At 38.6% G+C, this 19,247-nt stretch overlaps 1 protein-coding gene across 1 annotated transcript in view; it reads right to left on the bottom strand.

Annotated features, from left to right (window-relative positions):
- Positions 1-19,247, bottom strand: part of adam19a (ADAM metallopeptidase domain 19a) — a 133,725-nt gene that overhangs the window by 34,769 nt on the left and 79,709 nt on the right. Inside the window, exons 5-10 of the mRNA XM_026353444.2 lie at positions 16,221-16,297; positions 8,407-8,590; positions 5,480-5,545; positions 4,798-4,869; positions 4,288-4,454; positions 1,483-1,567 (exon numbers count right to left, since the gene is read on the bottom strand). Of these exons, the coding sequence (XP_026209229.1) occupies positions 1,483-1,567; positions 4,288-4,454; positions 4,798-4,869; positions 5,480-5,545; positions 8,407-8,590; positions 16,221-16,297 (651 nt within the window). The remainder of the gene's footprint in view (positions 1-1,482; positions 1,568-4,287; positions 4,455-4,797; positions 4,870-5,479; positions 5,546-8,406; positions 8,591-16,220; positions 16,298-19,247) is intronic.

The following is a 19,247-nucleotide window of genomic DNA, read 5'->3' on the forward strand; positions in this document are numbered from 1 at the left end:
TGCTTTTTTGTTGTTAGATATGGTGCTGGACAAAGTGGAATCTATCAAGTCTGTAGTTGTTGCACAGGGATCACACTGGTTGTTTTAGGGGAAGTCTTACATTGTGTGTGTTCTGCTTCAGATATTGAAAAAGATTATAGTGGTCTGCAATTCAAGCTGCTCTCCTCAGTTGGACTGAATTCCTTGGACACTTGTTTTCAGTCTCCTTGTCCTTTGCATGTCTTCTTAAGTAATGCTGTCACTTGAGTTTTTAACATTTAACAGCTGCATTAGCCCAAACATCAGCAAGTGTGCCAATGTTTCAGCTGCTGCTACTCCTACATCTGTTCTGTGTGTGTCAACCTAACCTAATGTGGCTTTAACTCTATTCCAGCCATATGATTGGTTTGGTGCAGCTCTATTCTCATTATCATTGGCTTTTAATGTTGTCTTTCAAAACATACTGTAGATGGAATGAGTTCTATCGAAGTACTGACATGTCTTTCAGTTCCATCCAGTCATCCATTATCTAACTATAACTATTTTTCCATTTTAGAGGTACTGGAAACTGTTCTAAGGAAAGGTTATTTTGCTATAATATCATTTTATTGTCCACTCTTAATTAGTTGTCCGGTGAAGTTATCTGGAAGTTGAATGTAATACACTTGTAGTCAACACATTCTTAACATTGGTGACTTGTGCCCCAAGGTATCTTAGCAATTTATGTTTTCATTTGCACAAAAAATTATTTAGGGATGAATTAAGTCCTAATCTATGGTGTCTCCCTTAAGGTTGACAAGTAGTAACAGTGTTACTTTAGCATGTTACCAATACTGCTGCAAAGGAAAAAGCATAAAAAGCCTAGAACAACATTCTAACAACATAGAATTCAAACTCTAGAGAATAGAAATAGGCAGTAGACTCTAGGACCAGGAGTCTAGCACAGAAAAATGTCCCAGTGACTCAGTTGGATCTCTATGGACTGACTGTTTGTCTATTGTTATTTGATTCTGATTACTATCTGATGCAGCAGGAAGCAGCCAATTATCTAAACTTTGGATGTATAAAATCAAATGAAATATTAAAAAGAACATTCATGCATCAAATGGGTCCAAATCCTAACTCACTCTGTCACATGAAGTATGGGTACAGAACACACTGAAAACCTTAGTGAGAGTATTCTACACACTTACACACACAGTTCAGGCTTTGTTCTGACTGAATTATGTTGAATAATAGTAGAGGTTAAAGGAGAAACTTTAAAGTGGAACTTTTCAAATGATCCTTATCAATCCTAACTTTATTCTCAAATCTAAAGTAAATGTAGAAGCGATGGCCAAAGTTCTTTTGTCGGAGGCTCTGTGCATACAGGATAGACAATCAATAGAAAATAGATTCAAGCTGAGGGAGAAGATTGAGGGGAAAAGGGGGCTGAGTTTATGTGAGTGAAAAGAAAACCGATCTGAGAGTGGAAGAAGAGAAGAGAAATGTATTCTCACGTACCACGTTGATGCCTCCTGAGTTTTCCAGGCTGCACATCCCCTCCAGCGGTGCCATCCCTATAGTTGTCCCCTTGAAAATCACACCACTATAAACACACACACACACACACACACACACACACACACACACAGAGAGAGAAGGGAAATCACTTAACCTTAATCTCCTCTCTGTTCACTCACAGGCTCCACAGTGGATGCACATTGATTACAGATGCTACAGCAGCGCACAGTGGCAGACATGATAAGCCTTTGAGATGTGGGAGAGGGCGTTTAAGAAGCCTCAATCCACCATGTGGTCTCCTGGCAGTTGTCACTTAGCATCCAAAAACAAAATGAAGCCTTGTGTGATGAATGGAAACAAAAGACGCCCTGTGGTATCAGTACAACTAATTATGGAGCAAGAGGGGCCAACAATTTACTGCTAATGGATGAACGTATAAATGTGTGTGTGTGTGCCTGAGATTAAGATGCAGACTGAGTTGTTCTGCCCAGTTACAGTTGACTTAAGCAAGATCTTTTTCTAAATAAAAGTTTTACTGTTTTTACACAGTTCAGCTACAACATTACCACCAGCCAAAACCAGGTTTAGGAGGGTGTGTAATCAGAGCCACACACAGGTTCATCAGTGGCGATGGTGTACAGTATGCAGAAAGATGTTGCGTTATTAGTGTTAGGGTTGTTGGGTTATTAGCTGAGTTCCAATGATGAATATGAACACGTTGTGTTGTTAGTTCTTGCTGAGGCGACTATTCTATGGGAGAATGACTAAGATTAATACTGATGTTGGGGGTGTTATTCCCCAACAGACAACTGACACAGTCTCAGACAGATGATGTGTTTGAGGTTGTGTGATCAGAAAAGATGCACAGATGTATGATTGTCTGTAATTTTTTAACATTTCCATTCCTTTTTATTGCTAAACTAAAGTGTTCATTTCTGAAAGGAAAAAAATCATAATACTAGTACTTTATTAATCCCTCAACTAAACAGCACCTGCCTACCTTTACTCCTTTATCTAGGTCAACAATCCCTCCCACCCACTAAGCTCTGCCAACGCATAGCTTCTGGTGGTCCCTTCAACACTCAGCAAAAGACCCCAGGCTGAACTCTTGTGGTCCCACAAAGGTGGAATGAACTACCAACCTCTACATGTTCAGCAGCTTCACTTCCAATATTTAAAATCTGCTGAAAACAGAACTCTTCTGCAACTTTCTTTGCACTTCAATCTTGAAAAAAACTCTGTCCCTTCTTGCACTTGCATCTAATGAAATGGAAACATTTCTTCCTGTAACACTTTGCTTTACTGTTTTTCTCCTCGGCTTAGATATGTTACTTACCTTGTAACTTACTGTGTCTGCCAAATGACTAAATGTAAATGTAATCTCCCTGGGGAAATTCTTGTGGACAAGCAGCCACATTTAATGCATCAAGGATTCAGGTTTTACTGTCTTGTCCAAGGACACTTGGACATGTGGCCTGAAATAGGAGGGAACTGAGAGTTGAACGACCAACCTTGGGGTCTGGAGATGATTGTTTTTCAAGTGATTCTCTTGAATACCTACATAACCTAAACTTATCAAGGCCTGAACACCGCAGAGTTGTACATTCGTCTTATCAACAGCATTAAGTTCAATAGTGGCTAAAATACTTGTACTTGTACTTGTACTAGGTACATTTTTGACACAGTAGTCATTGTTTTAACTTCAGTAAAGAATTGAGTCCTTCTACTAGTCGAGCACTTTGGTAGGCAAGTACTTGAATATTTACTTGATAATTGAGTTTGTGTACTTATACCACCTCTGCAACTAGCAGCACTTGAATCTGTGTATCATTCCTCCGTGTGTTGTACCGTGTTTGCACTTTATGAGTGTTTAATATGGACATTAACAGCTGTGGTCATGGATAAACGGGGAGATACATCTTTCAACAGACGGTGCCCACTCCCGCAGACTGCAATCAGTTTCTGGCAGACAGTCACTTTTTGGCACGACATGCCACTAATTCCCAATAAAAAAAAGGAAAATGGAATGGGAGTGCTTGTTATTAGTTTTTTCCATTTTTGATTTGAGCACAAAATTGTAAATCAGAAAAAAAGTTTTTCTATTTTGGTTTTGAAAACGAAAATTGAAAAATCAAGGGTTTTTCCGTGTTTTGATTTTTCGTCTTAAATTGAAAAACGAATGAACAAATGATGCATGGAAGCACTTGCACTCCCTCTACAGCACCTTCTGAGCTGCCTTTGAGCAAGATGTTAACCTGGACTAAACTAAATGACTGATGAGTCACACACTGTTATGAAACCATCATTACCTGAGAAAGCAACAAACAGGAATGTCTGCTGCTAAGGTACAATATGTATTGTCAGTTACAAGGCAGTTTATGACATGACATTACCTAACTTTAGCCACCATAAACTAATGGTCATATCAGAACAAGTAGCACCAACACCTCGTTTCTAAACTTTCTATTTTCAAAAGCTTAGTTTTTCTATGATTTCTAGACTACCTGCCTGCACCACTTGTTTTGGGTCTGTCCAATAGTAAATATTGTTTCATGCCAGATCTATACTGAAATACAATAGAATTTGCTTTTAGGCGTCCAATAATTCTACTGTTAAAAGTCTAAAAAATTATGCAAAGATATGACTGCTGTTGTAACTAGATCCCAGATAAAGAGTAAATGAACAGTAAGACCTGAACTAAACCCAGTCTCTCAGCTCACTTATTCACTGCTGCCCAGTGAACAGAGAAAATCAGTGTCTTCTTCATTCCAGTGTTTCATTTTGTTGTGTGTGTCCGTTGCTCACGTGAGAAGCTGGGCGTTGTCATGTTTCTTGCGGGACTTCAGCTTCTGTCTCCACTGTAGGAAGGACCACAGGGTGGCGTTTGGCTCCTCTGTGACGATACACTGATCCCTGTCGGTCCAGACTTCCAGACCAATCAGAGGCACTCGGATGTTCAGGGCCCTGTAGAACTGAACACACAAGCAAATATGTTCATGCACATACACACAGTCCACAGTCTTGTGGAAAACTCCTCTAATACAAGGCAATTCTCCTCAGTATCCCCTAAAGGGCCATTGAAGGACAGATCCTAGACTAGATCCTGATGAGGCTTCATGTGACACTAGATATTTGTCCACACTTTTCATTTACTTATTTATTTGGAGGATTAAAGAGAACAAACATCAAAATACATTAGTAGTAGATGGCATCACAAACGGGATGACTGTTCAACAATATGTTTTAGCTTGTTGAATGAAGCTGTGAGTCCTCTGGAGAACTGCAGTTAGCAGCAGCAGAGCCCATCAGCCTTACCTTATCCACGTAATTGGCAATTTCCATTATCCTCGCCTTGGTCTTTTCATAGTCCTTATTCTGCCGTCTAAACTGCAGGACAGGGAAGATGGGAGAGTATTAGTGGCTTGAATGAGGTTTGTGGTCAGAAAAATAAATAAAATGTTTGAGACGATCCGTTCTGAAGTTCCCTTTACAGACTAATGACCCATGAAAACAGCACTATAACCCATCGAGTCCTGCTTTACCCATTCCACCATGGTCCATCATCATAATTATACCAATTACAGAAAGAAAGGACCAGACACTTCTTATTGGTCACCATGTGCTGCTACCATGGCATTAACACAGCAGACTTTTATGAAGATATAGCATCTCATCACTGCAGCTTAGTGTCTATTTAAAAGCCTTTCCACCTTTAGATTCCACCTAAATAACCTCATTAAGCACACAAATCCTTCCAGCTTGTCTCCACATGCTTTTGCCTCGCTGTGGTTATTATATCAGCTCGGAGCTCTCAGTATGAAAGAGCTGCATTAGCTGGAATGAGATAATTGTTTAAGACGTGGACTCAGTTTCCGTTCTCGTGTGTCATTTGATGGATGTCTGACGTCAGGGGATAAATGTGGCACTTATTGCAGAGGCACTGTACACAGGAATGTTGTACTATGGAACGGGTGGTGCAGATGGAGAATTAACCTACCAATGTGTTGTCAGCCACGATGTAAAGCTCCATGTACTTGGTTGTACCCCAGGTGTTCCTTTTAACCTGACAGAGGATGAAACCAAAGAAAGATGGAACATTATTATCAGTGGGAAGTAAGGTTAGCTGTGCAATACTATACTATGTTATCACATACTACTGTAGTTGTGTGTAGTACAGAGATTCTGACAAACAATTGGTCATCACATAAGGCTGTGACACACTAAGCCAACTTCAAAGCAAACTCAAAAGTACGAGGAACACACAGTGTTCAGTTTTCATTGATTGAACTCAGCTTCTCACTCTGGATAATTTTTCCAAAATAAACTAAATATTTTAATGATTTATTCAATGTAGCCAAGAAAAATAGAATGATGTGAGTTAGGACAGATTATTGTCATTATGTACACCATATCTATATGTTCAGATGTTTTACAAACTTCTTAGTCAAATTTTGTAAAAAAAAATTGTTAGATACAGCAAATAAAGGTTCAAGGGAACTGACAAGTCCCAGACTTTTCGAAAAACAGTGTCTGTAAAGTACATGTAAATTAAAATGTAATAGTAGCCGGAGCAAACCGGCTGCAGGTACGTGACTGTACTGTAGGTACTGATGCCATGAGTCGTCATATCAATGCAAGTAAAACTATGATTACATGTCAGGAGAATAGTGTGTTTGAAAGGAGAAACAAAAATAGGTTATTTCAGCTAAGAAAAGAGTTTAAAAGCTTGAGACTGCACAGTCACAAAATGACATGTAAAGATTTAAAAATATGAAAAAGTATGAGCAGCATCCCAACCAAACCATACTGTGTTTACAAAACATTATGACTCCTTACACCCGTTATCATTACGGTTCCACCCTCCCCATCCTCAATTACAGCCATTAGGGAAAGGCACTGCTGTAATTAAATCTCATTGAAAGGGGCTGCTATCGTGACTGGGTCTGGACTAAGCACCAATACAGTGGATTGGTTGGGAATCTGTGGCACTGTGATGGCACACACACACACACACACACACACACACACACACACACACACACACACACACACACACACACACACACACACACACACACACACACACACACACAGTAATGAATTCAGACATTGTTTATTTGAGAGGTAAAAAGTGGCAAAAGCCTTGGGATTCAGTCTGGAGTATGCTGTGGCTGGCATTTCTGCGTAACAACCCAGAATTAATGGGTGGCTGTGGAGGGAATTGGGAGAGCCAAGGGGTACAGTGCAGCAGGGAGGAAGATAAAGAAACCGGCAGAAAGGATGATGCTCTAGTCAAGAGCTAAGAGGGCTTTATGAACAGCAGAGAAAGATGAGAACAGTTTAAAGTGACTGAGAGTATAAACGTGAATATGGGAAATATGGGAATAAATAGAGTCGAAGGAAAAAATAAAATAATACCAGTTTGTCCCAGCAGTGGAGACAGATGACATAAGAAGGACTCAGTGAGATGGCTTTATAGAATCATCTATAAATGCAGATGAGCAAACAACACCTGTGTTTAGTTCTTCTCTATAAAGGCACCAGGCTGAAAAATGCAGCAATAATTCTCTCACCATCTCCAGGTGGTGAGAGTCTTTTTGACCTCTTCAGTATTGAATTTGCATATGACAAAGACCATTTTCCCAATAGAGCTAATGTTGTCAAGTGATTAGTTTGAATTTACTATATAATAAACCAAACCCAAAGAGAATGATGACTCAGTCATTAGAGCTGGAAAATTAGTCAGAAATATGTTTGTGTTAGTGTACTCACACTGTAGTTTACTTTCTTTATAAAACAACTCAAAGCTTTAATGGTTTCAATGAAAGTCTGTGATGACTTGTGAGTATCCCAACTTGTGAGTTGACACTGGACTGTGGGTACTGACCAGTTGCATATGCTTTTCAGCTATATCTGACGTGTGGTGACTGGTGACTTGAAGTCATCAATCCTTGCCAAGGAATTTTCGTGAGTGATAATAACAAACATGCATGCTGGGGACCAACAATTTGATGCTGTTGCTATGAGAACTGATTCTAAGTCTCCAAGTAGATGTGGATTCTGGAGGGATGTTAACTAAACAAAAAGGCCTTGGAATTGGACTCTTCAGAGGTTTGACTCTTGGTTATTCCTGGCATGTGTCAAGTTGCCTTTGGAGAAGACACAAAAACACCATAGTCGCTCTATTATATGTGCAGCTGTCTGACAAGAATTGCTCAGTGTTAATCAATAAAGTTTATTACAAAAAAAACAAACTTGAGACTTGAGTTCGACCGGGTCCACTGAAAGCACCGAAACATGCTAATGACAGTCTTACAGGAAGAGAGAGATCGTTTCATTGCAGTTTTTTTTAAACCGTAGATGTTTAGGACAAGCCGGCACCACACTAGGGGAGGTCTCTGCACTGGTGTCTGATGCAACAATTCTCTGACTGGTTGATATATAATTATTCAAAGAATTCCCTAAACCAGCATCAGGCAGGAGATCTGTGTTTTCTTTATCATCAAAACCATTGACCAAAAAGTAGATTTATCTAGTGGCTGGCTGTCTGCTTCAAGTGTGGTAAAAAAAAAATTTTTTGGAAAGTAATCCCTTTTCAGATGTTTTTGGAACAGACCAGTATTTTGGGAAATAGACTCGTTTGTCTTTGGACATACACAGATGAAATTATTATTGATTTTCTCATCTGTATCTGAGCAAGACAGAAAATGAATGGATTTCCTAAAATTAATGGATGCTTTTTTAAAGTTAGCTGCTGAGGATAAAACAATTTTAGAAAAGAAAACAACTTAATATAGTCTAGTTTTATTTACTTTTTGGCCGTTTCAGTCTTTATATTAGTATAGAATTGTTTATCAGTGGACAGGCACTGGAGAGAGAAGGTGTAAGATGTAAGGTACCCATTACAACAAAATGGTGTCTCACCCTTGAATGAAATGGCCTGAGCAAGTCGGAGATGTGGTTGGACTGTACGCTGTGATGACCATGGCCGCAGTTTCCACCTTTAATTGACAGTTTCTCTGCATTCAGCAGTGAATGATGGAGAGGATCCACATTATTGACTGGCTCCAGGTAGTAGGAGTCACTGGAATTCAAGGAGATCAGGCCCCTGTGTGTAGAAAGAAAAGCACTACTATTAGGTGCAATCTAACCCAGAATCCAACAGTGATGTAAGAAACAGGAATATGCTTCATTGTGGAAGTCCCAAGTCTCTTTAATTCAACTAATCAAACAAATCTTCAGTCAGACTTCATCCTTCTAAATGTGTTTTATATCGGATTATATTGTAGCTGCCTGGTGTAATCTGCATGTTTCCCTATAATAGTGACAACTGTTCCATATATGTCACACATCTTCAACATAAGGCAAACGTGAACCTAACACTGACAAACAATATTAATAGTTCAACATGAAAAATATTAACATTGCTGAAATTTTCAGTCCTTTCGTTCTTCTTGATTTTATTTGGGCAATAATTCTGTTCTAGGTATTAGCTATTCCTGTAAACATTTGTTTTCTAGTTAGTATGCTGAAATGAGATATTAACACTTCCTATTTTGTACATACAACTAGCACTGGATGATTCTGATACTGAAAAAAAAAACTAAGGTGTGAAAATGACTAATCAAGCTCTGAGACATCTTTTTTTTTTTTTTTTTTTTTTTTGGTGTTCTGTGGTTAACATAATGAACACCAGAGACAGTGATACCATTGAAAAGCGTATGTCACACTGTATCTGAAAACATTACGTTGTGATCTAATTAAGTGTTGATTTCGAGGATTATAGTGTTTGCTGCTAATTATGACACTTACAGTAAATGCTGCACGTTTCAGAGTAACTAAATTGCTGGCGCTGCTGCTGCTGCTGAAACGGTTGACAAAGTTGATAAGTACACATTATACATGTCTCTCCCTCAGCACCTCCCCTTCAACTCTCCCCACAGCCAACAGTTTAAAAACATCAGAGATAATGTATGCACATACAGATCACATATTAATTCTAGGTAGAGATGGGCTCCTATAAGATTAGCTTTTTGCTGCAAAGGGAAATGGGGGAAAATGGTGATCTGTGCAGGCAGAATTTTAGTCTAATTCTTCCATCCTCCAGCCACAGTGCAGCCTAAAGACGTGTTGTCCTGGACAACAAGCAGCAAGGAAGGAAAAAAAAAGCAATTTAAAGTAAAGAGTTGTGCTGCAACTGTGTCTGTCTGGGGGATATCCAGTCTACAAAGTGAGTTTGTGTGACAGACTGAAGTGTCTTAGACGCATACTTCTACCTCTATTCTTCTGAGGGTCTTCTGTTCACTAAATGTCTTCACTAAGCCCTAAACCCATCAGACTGTTTCAGTATCGCAGCTCCTGTTTGATCTCTGATCGCAGACAGGTGACTATTTCTGTCCCATATTTCTAACCTTATATAAACAGACTACAGTACTTAGAGAAAATAATCACCCTGACTTTTGAACAACTCCTTAAACCTCAACTTGAACTCCAAATAAAAGCTGAAACGCTGCAGAACCTGTAGCCTATAAAGAAAGGGAGCAATATTTAGGCATCATTTGGATAGAGCCCTGATTAAATTACACCTCCAATTTAACAGGTTAAAATCACCTTTCATTAAAAATAAAAGAACTGAAAACACAGTAATAAGAAATAACATCAAAATCTCTAAAGTCATAAGAAGTGACCATCATATGAGTGTAAACATTTTCATTTACCTTTAGTCTAACCAAAAGTTAAATGCATGGACAATAAAGTTACTGGAATTTGAAATTCTTTGTATCTCCATAAAAATGGATGTTGAAGTACTGTTCTATGATTGAAGTTGAAGTTCTATGATTTCTTTTAGAATAGATCTGATCAAAGAACAGTTGACATTATAAATCTGATCAGATGTTCAATACAAGCTTTTGATACTTCTAGGTTTTCAATATGCAATGAGGTTAGAGTTAAAACTCAGACCTCTTCAACATCCCATGTTAGTAGCTAACCATCAAATATCAGTTCTGATATTAGGGCTGATCAGCTAATTAGTTTGGCTAACAGAGTTTGGTCAGAAAAATAAATGGATTGTGTACAGTAGGAATTAGAAGATTTTCAATTCATACTCCCTTAATTTTAGTGGCTAAAAAATACAGTGTCTGGACAAGTGGCTTATATATGGTCTACAGTTGTCTTTAATTGTTGCACTTGTATTTATAATGTGTTGTAATTAACTACCACCATGAAGTCCAAAGCTCTGTCACTGTCAATGAACAAACCTTCATTATGCTGATGAACCAAAACAAATCCATCAGGGAAAGAGACAAAGCACTATTTCTGTGAAATATAGTGTAAAACACTGGGACAGTTCTGGAATGAGATCCTGTGGACAAATAAGACAAAGATCAAAACCAGGAAGGGGAAAGGCCAAGCCAATCACCTGGACTGAATCCAACTGAGCATTTATTTAATTCGCTGTAGATAAAACAGCCCAAAGACAAACTGGAAAAACCTGGCAGAGGTTCACCAAGAAGGAATCCCAGCAACGGATTTATGGTTGTATTAGACTGTCCACATATTTTTGAGCTTGTGACTGAAAACAGCTGTAGTTCCTACACAGTTCAGCCAGTGTTTGAAACCACACCTATTAATTAAAGCTGCGAGTTCACACATACAGCACATTTTGGTGCACTGAGCAAAAAACCTGCAGGTTGTGTCACTTTTTAAATTAATACTTGTTTTGGTTAAAATTCTTTAAGAACTAAATATAAAAGACAAAAATGTCTCTTCATGCGTATTTTGAAGAATTTAAATCTGCCAATATTCAGTTGTTAATTTGAACATTTACAAATTCACTTTAAATACATCTTATTATTGATTGATCATACATTTACTAAAATCTTAAAAACCTATTTAGACCCATTTAAAATGACCTAAAAAGAACATAATCAATAAATAAATGCCTTCAGCATACAATCTAATAAAAGTAGATGTTCATATTTCTAAAATAAGGTTTTACTGTAGACCTGTATGGCTTTTTTGAATATCCATCTCTGTCTTGACCTTGAACAATAATGATTCATGCAGACTCTGGTCACAGTGGTTCAATATGCATTTGAAGTTTGTGTGAAAACTGCTTCACCACATCTGCGAGCACCTCGTCAGAGTTGCTATTTATTTCACAGCAGACACAAAGGGAATCAAATTGGTTTTTGTGAAAGGGTTGTGGTGGCTATTGTGCTCATCCACAATGCCTGACCCCCACAGCAGAGTTCGTAGCCATGCTTTGTGAGAAAATACAGTTGTTTTTTTTTTTCTTTTTTGTGAAATAATTATGTGTCCAAGGCTGTTTAACAATTTCCCCTAAAACTATATAATTCATCCTGAGTCAACACAAAACACCTCGTTATGGCATGAAAGTTGGCGGCAGGAAAAATGAGCTGGGAACTGTGGGGTGGGAGGGAAAATGAAAACACAGGACTGCTGGAGGACTGCAGATAAGAACAGAGAAGGTCAATGCTGCAACCTGAACAAAAAGTTCCCATCCAAAACTTTGTTACCCTGGCAGCACAGGCTACTGTAATTGCTATTTTTGCAATCATGAGATTTTTCTTTTGCATAATCATCGGTTAATAGCGACTGCAGGGTCGTGCAGTTTGGCCATGCTAAAGAAAGGCCTCCAATCCACAGAGCAAATGGCGAGCATTTCATACAGCACTGTAGTCGGAGTACAATAAATAGCCTCATCAGGGGCCTTTTTTCAACTCCTTTATCTTCATGCACAAATCCTGCACATATGCCAGGAATCAAATCAGAAATATTGTCGTGTTCTCAACTCCTCATTAAAATCCAGGATGTTGTTTGTGCTGTAATCCTGATCATTAAATGAGATCAATGGGAACTGCCAGAAGAGTCACTGTTTTGTGGAAGATGTAATGTAGTTGATAGTTTATGACTGCGCTGCTGCCTTGCAGACAAAATGTTCAAAGTGACCCCTGACAAAAAGCTTTCACCGACTTCCTGAAGAACAAACGTCACATTGCTCTTTCCCAGCTGAATCACACCAAATCTCTTTCTTCTTTCTGCCAATTGTATTTGTTTCCTGCCTTGTGCCTCTGACATTACTATTTAACGTTCAGGGTGCCATTATTCTGTCAGCTAAAATAACATTTATTGAACAAATTTAGTTGAGGCTTTTATCCAGGACAGATTTACAGTATAACCTTAGACCCTATGAATGGGCAACTCGTAGGGGATCTTTGAAATAATATATTGTAAAACTCCAGCAAAAAATTAGATAATTACACTGTTATAATATTAATTATTGACACGATCATGTTATTGATGCCCAAATATGTTGTAATTATAATGAAGCACAACAATGCCATAGCCATTTCACTTACTCAGTGTTTATTTCGAACAGTGTGACAAATAGTTTTCCTGTCTTTTACTTTTACAAAATGATGGAGCCACAGCTTGATGTGTTTCATAACAACTGTAGAAAGGGTCTACAGGTCTTGGGTAGAAAGAGTTCAAGGCTATTTTACAGCACATTGGCCTCTTATGTACCGTCTACTGTTTAATGTTGGCCTTATTTTGTATCTCTTATTTTGTTATGTATATTACATTTGGCTGTGAGATATCAAGAACTTGAAGCAGCCTTGGAAGGACATTATTAAGCATTAACAGTGAATAGCATTTCATTTTGATGTACACGTGAAAAAGTGGAAACATGAAAGGACTGAAAAGCATTTTAAAGAAATGTCAGTTTACATGTACATGTTTTATTGGCATATCTGTTGGATGCCTTTGCCTCTAGCTATAGGTATAACAATTACTAAAGCAATGTGTAAGACCTTAGTACTTTGAAAAAAAGAAAACCATTAATCACCTAGTCAAGCAATGACTGCCTTGCAGTTTCTTAGTGTAGCATCTTAGTCTTGTTTTATGTTCTTCAGATGCGATTTTGTCTGACTTACATTCTTGGAAGAAAGGAACGTGAAAATGGTAAAAAAAAAAAGTAAAAATAGTGCAGCCTATGTGTAGATAATGTTCTATGGAATTTATGTCTGGTTGGGCAACTCACAGAAACGTACACCTCTTTTCGACATCAACTACCGTAAGTGCTTCTTCAGGGTGGGTGTGAGTGCTGGTTCAGAGTTGGTTCAACTCGCAAACCTTCTAAGAACCAGTTTGCTTTTCCACAGGCTAGACAGCCACCGTAGATCAACATCATTATGTCACATATACACATGCTTTCACAGCAACACTATCACAACAACAACTGTTCCAGTGTTGCTGAACAAGCATAGCCCCCTAATCTTTCTGTAAAAGACAGGGTTCAGTTTTTGTGTTTCTATTCTTATGACATGTTGTGTGAAAAGGACTAAAAGAAGGGGTCAGAATACTTTCCAAAGTGGCTGTAAGCCTTTTCATATTTTACTGTGGAGGAATACTTTCTGAAGTCACTGTAATAATTTATTTTCAGTCCAATAACAAACCTGTATCAGTCACACTTGCATGGTTCTGTGAATGACTGGACAATTAGAAAGCATTTACATTCTGCTCGCTTAAAGATCTCTGGTCTCCTCCATGTCTGCTCTGTTCCCATCAAAGCTACTGTCAACAAGCAGCATCTGGCTACCTTCCCAGACAAGGATGGAGGGACCGAAGAGTGCAGGCGAACATTTCAACACCACACTAGTCGCTATAAGTAAGTAAAACATTAAGGTTTTCTTACAACTTTTACTTATGACATCCTCAAACTCATTTCTGTTTACAAGTACTCAGCACACTTTTGAATTAATTCCTACTAAAGCTTCTCTGAGCTGTAACTTGATGCCTCTTTTATTGGGTCAAATTCATGAATATATATTTTTGGGACACATATCATGAAGATGTGCAGCATCTTCGCCAGAGGAAAGCTTCAAATGTGAGACTTCAATATGCAAGGCCTTCCACATTAAAATCTGTCTGATGCTGCGAACATTTAAGACTTATAAAACTGCTGCCTGGATCCCCAACGACGATCAATTTAGTCATTTTTATGACAATCTGAGCAAGAACTAAAAGTGTTCTGACATAGCAAGTAGAGATTTCTCTGCTTGGTCAAAACTTTGTCTAAATTTGTTGAGGGCAAATTTCAGTGGCAAATATTAAAACTGTGTGATGAGATTTATTTGACATTCAAATATCTGGTGAGTCAGGTTGTAGTAGTCACATGGAGAGTCACCAGAAACGGCTCGTCAAACCAGAGCAAATAAAACTGTAGCTTTAGTAAAATCTTTGAGTGAGCTTAGGAATTCAACCTTTCCCTTGATTTCTCCTGTCCAAACTTACATTTTAGGATTTCAACAGCCTCTCCTGATGGCAGTAACAGTAGTTCACTAATCATGTAAAATAGGCAAAGGACATCCAAGGATTACTGTTTTATTTATTTATTTTACAAGATTTAAAGCTTTTTCGTGTGGATAACATGACAGCAAGTAGACAGGAACCACATATTTTGTCATGCCACAACCTTTTTTTTCATCATCTTACAACCACCTCATTCATCAATCATTTCAGTGCCTGTAAAATAGTCACATATGGACCATGCTTCCTAAAACAGTAATCAGTGTTATTTCTGTCAATGAATGCCATGGAGGCCCATGAATAGATAATAAATAAGGAGGCTACTCAGTCATAATTAAGAGATTATTACATTAATTCAACTATGAATATTAACTTTTTGTACAAACAGATACGAGGAGGTAAAGTTTGCAAAATGAGATCCACAAATGGGCAGTTTGATGATAAATGAACTCAGTGTGACGATGTCGATCTGATGTGTTAAACTAGGGCCACTTGACTGCCTGGTTTTCTAGCTCAGCTTCCTGCCATCTTCTCCCGCCCACCACCGGAAACCACCAGGACTCCTTCTCATCTCTACCCCTGATTCTATTCACTTTGTTGTTCTCCGCCCAGTTACCTCCAAACTGTTGTTGCTGAGTTTTCACACCCTCCTTCTCTGATCATTATTCCTGGACCGTCTACCTTCATGAAATCACTGCTCTGTCCAGATTCCTCTAAACTAAAAGACAGCGTTCAATCGTTGGACTATAGTAATTACTGTTGTGACCTGTGTGGTTTATTTATAACACTGATCATTTCCAACATGTGTCATAACTTTCAGTTTTCACCTTCTCTTGTGACACCGAGTCTAGCACAATATAAGCTTTTCTTCTTTTTACCTTCTACCTTCTATCTTAAATTAGCTTGTTGTAATATTTTATGATCATTCATTGATTGAAAACAACCAAGTTAGCTCCTAGTCTCCAAAGCAGGCAGAGGAAAGTGCAAATAAAAGGAGAAGCTAAACTAATGGGAAAAAGTTGATTAAGTTGATAAGTTCCTGCAGTGGAAAAGTCCTATAAGTTAATACCTATAATATAATTATACTAGGTTTGAACCTATGGAACAAAGGCCCTGGAGCTAGCCAATTACTAAGGACTATATTTCCTAGCAATGTTGCTGTGGTTGCCACAGAGGGTAATGCATTACTCAAATGTGTGCATGCATATTCATAACACATTAACAAGGCTACACCAACAGAAAAGAACATTAAAGCACTTCTAAAATCTGAATTACCTCCATAAACTAACACCACTATGTGATGTACTGTAATGCTTCTGGGGTAAACCAGAGCAGTTTTACCCAAACTGGTAACATAATTAAACACACTGTAACAGGATTAAATCTTGAGCTGCTGACTGTACCTGATTCCTGAGCATGTGCTGACAGCTACCCAGGACTCTGGATGTCCACTTACATGGCCGTGGTAGAAGCAGTGATCCTGAAGGAGAAAAGGAATTGGAATCAATATTTTATAATTCATCTGGAGGAAAGCTTTAAAAAGCTATGATAATGCTTATGCAGGCATGCCTCCTGTATGGTCAGCAATGAATTGATCTACTGGATTGACTTGCTGGTGTAATTGCCACTAAAGCAAGCTACATGCTCCTTTTGCATGACTTCAGCTGCAAGAAAAACACTGCCCACTACATCTGAACAATGAGAATTAGAAATCAATAAAGCTACTCAAAGCTCTTCTCAGCATGATAGTGCAGGATAGTGTTCCTTTAAAAGTTTAAGCTTGGCTATTCCAAAGTCCTGGTGAAGATTTTAAATCAATTTATCAGACTTGCAAACACAAGAAACACAATATGAATTTTTTAACAAGAAGAAAGCAGGACGCTTGAGGCCGTGATGGACGAGGGGAATCAAAGCTGTTTGGGTGGCTGTGGAGTGAGTCAGCAGAGAGCCACATTGTAGCATTAAGCATCTTGTTAATGGAAAAGAACACAGTGCTGTTTTAGTTAGAGGTAATGAATATTAGATCACAGCTTATCTTTTATATATTTCTTATTTGTTTTCAGTCTTTAATTCTACTAAGCACATAGAGATATTTGAACTCTGTGTGTGTAATGACACATGTATCCATACAGAGTGTTCACTTTCCTTGGTTCTGTAAAGCCTGAAAGCCATTACTGATAAATTGGTGTAACAGACTCTGATCAGGTCAAGACCTGCAATTATGGAACAAAACATTTTGAAGTGCTTCACCTAAAACATTTAGGGACAGTTGCTGTCTGTTGTGTCGTAAGACTCCCAGGGATGAACCTGTACATGTATACTTTATGTAATGACTGTCATCATTATGGTGAACAAAGAGGAACTGGAGAGGATGTAGGAAGTGAAGGGCAATTTCATTCAGGTCATAGGGGCACTCAGGGCTGTGAGTCCTAAGTTGGAAGAGCAGCTTCAACAGATCCCAGGAACAACATCAGAACTGTTAGTGCAGATGAGTGCAGGGCTAGGTGCAACTAAGATATTGCACAGAATCCTCATAATCCTAGGTACAACTCACAGTGTTCATTATAGTAATCTAAGCTGTTCAAGAAGTACAAAGGTTTCACACCTTTTATGATTTCGAAAAAACCCTGCCCACGGGCGTACAGAGCGACTGTTAATGTAGAAAAGGGATTTATCACCATGGGGTTTAAATTAAGCCTGTATGTCGATTTTGACTATTCAAAAGTCTCTGTCAGCTCATCAGACCATGAAATGAGTTTGTTCGTTTGAACAGCAGCAGCGGTGGTGAGTACTCAGTGAGAGCCAACATACAAATCAATTGTCAGTGAGAACCCTCCCTACCAGGCCCCCAGCATACAGCATGTAATGTGGATGTAGTCCAAGAGATAGTCCTCGTTTCAGTCTGCCATCTGTGTGGGCCTAATGTAAAGAAAACTGCTGCCATGTGCAGAGACAGCTATTCCAGCTACAGATCAAACTGTGAGAACAATAGCAGAACTACAAACATGGGATTAGTGTTATAGCGAGGAATTACCTGGATTATAAATAGAATCGACATCACTCAAAACCCAATGTCTTTAACCTTTGTGAGAGAAAAGGTTACTGAACTATATGCATGATAAAGAAGCTGCCTTTGGAGTGTGTAAAGTCCTAAATTAATGTGAATGAATTAAATATGTACGTGGTCTCTGAGAATTCAGAACAAATAAAAGGGCGTTCAAGCTCAAGAGGCAGATGGCCGCCCACTATGAGCCTGGTTCTGCTGGAGGTTTCTTCCTCTAAAGGGAGTTTTTCCTCTCCACTGTTGCCTATAGCTTGCTCAAATGGGATTGTTGGGTTTTCTCTATAATTTTTTTGTATAAATATTTTCTGTAAGGTCTTAAACCTTACACTGTAAAGTGCCTTGAGATGACTTATGTTGTGAATTGGCGCTATACAAATAAAACTGAATTGAATTGAATTGAATAATGTGCTGACAAAAGTGAAAACATATTTTTGGAAGTTGGAAAAATTAAACATACAGCATGTATAAAAAGTATTCACCCACTTGAATGTTTAATACGTTTATTGACATTATAAACCAGTCATGGTCAATAAAGGTTGGCGACATGTAATTTTAGAAAAATTATGGTTACACATTTACATGGCATAGTATACAGAGTGGGAGAAATCAGCCTCAGGAAATCAGGTCTCTCTAATACCCCACCCTGATTACGATAACCGTGTTTCCTGTTTACATGACAGTCAGGAAATCTGCTTAACGAGAAAGCTGTCTGTTCTGTTATTAGATGAGTATGATAACTCACACACTTTGTTTCCAGCTAACATGATGGAGTTTAATGCAGTGGAGTCACTGGCACTACACCCAACCCCTAAGCCGGAGGACTAGGTGCTGATTTTTCTCTGGCCTGGAACCTGTGTGACTACGTTGAACCTGCCTGGGGCTAGGCCAATATCAGTATAGCTCCCAGTATCGGAGGCTTGCAACGCTCCCCACCTTGACAAAACAACTGCATTAAGGAAAAGTCCCAGACAGGTCCAAATGGAGGGAAACTGTTGAAGCCTTATGTCCAAAACAAGTGAATGTGGTTCATAGAAGCTCAATGACAACTTAAACACCACTGAATCCCATTGCATGACCCCGACGAGAAACTCTCAGTTAAAGTACCCATTAATTTGAATAAACATTTAGTTGTTTGAAAAAGCTATTAATCACTTAACAAAGCAGAACTGTACAGAATTAGGCACATCACTGCAGCCGTCTACTAAGAAACGCACAAGAAAAACATTCTGTGATGTCGCACTTAACATATTTGTTGATCAAAGAGCCAATCAGTTCTTTAAACCACCTCTGATCATCAAACACTTCTGATATGTGAGACATCTGCAATGATCAGGATAGCTTGAGCCTTTAAAGACTAAAATCAAGC

The sequence above is a fragment of the Anabas testudineus genome, chromosome 18 (assembly GCF_900324465.2).
Source record: "Anabas testudineus chromosome 18, fAnaTes1.2, whole genome shotgun sequence".
Classification (NCBI taxonomy): Eukaryota; Metazoa; Chordata; class Actinopteri; order Anabantiformes; family Anabantidae; genus Anabas; species Anabas testudineus.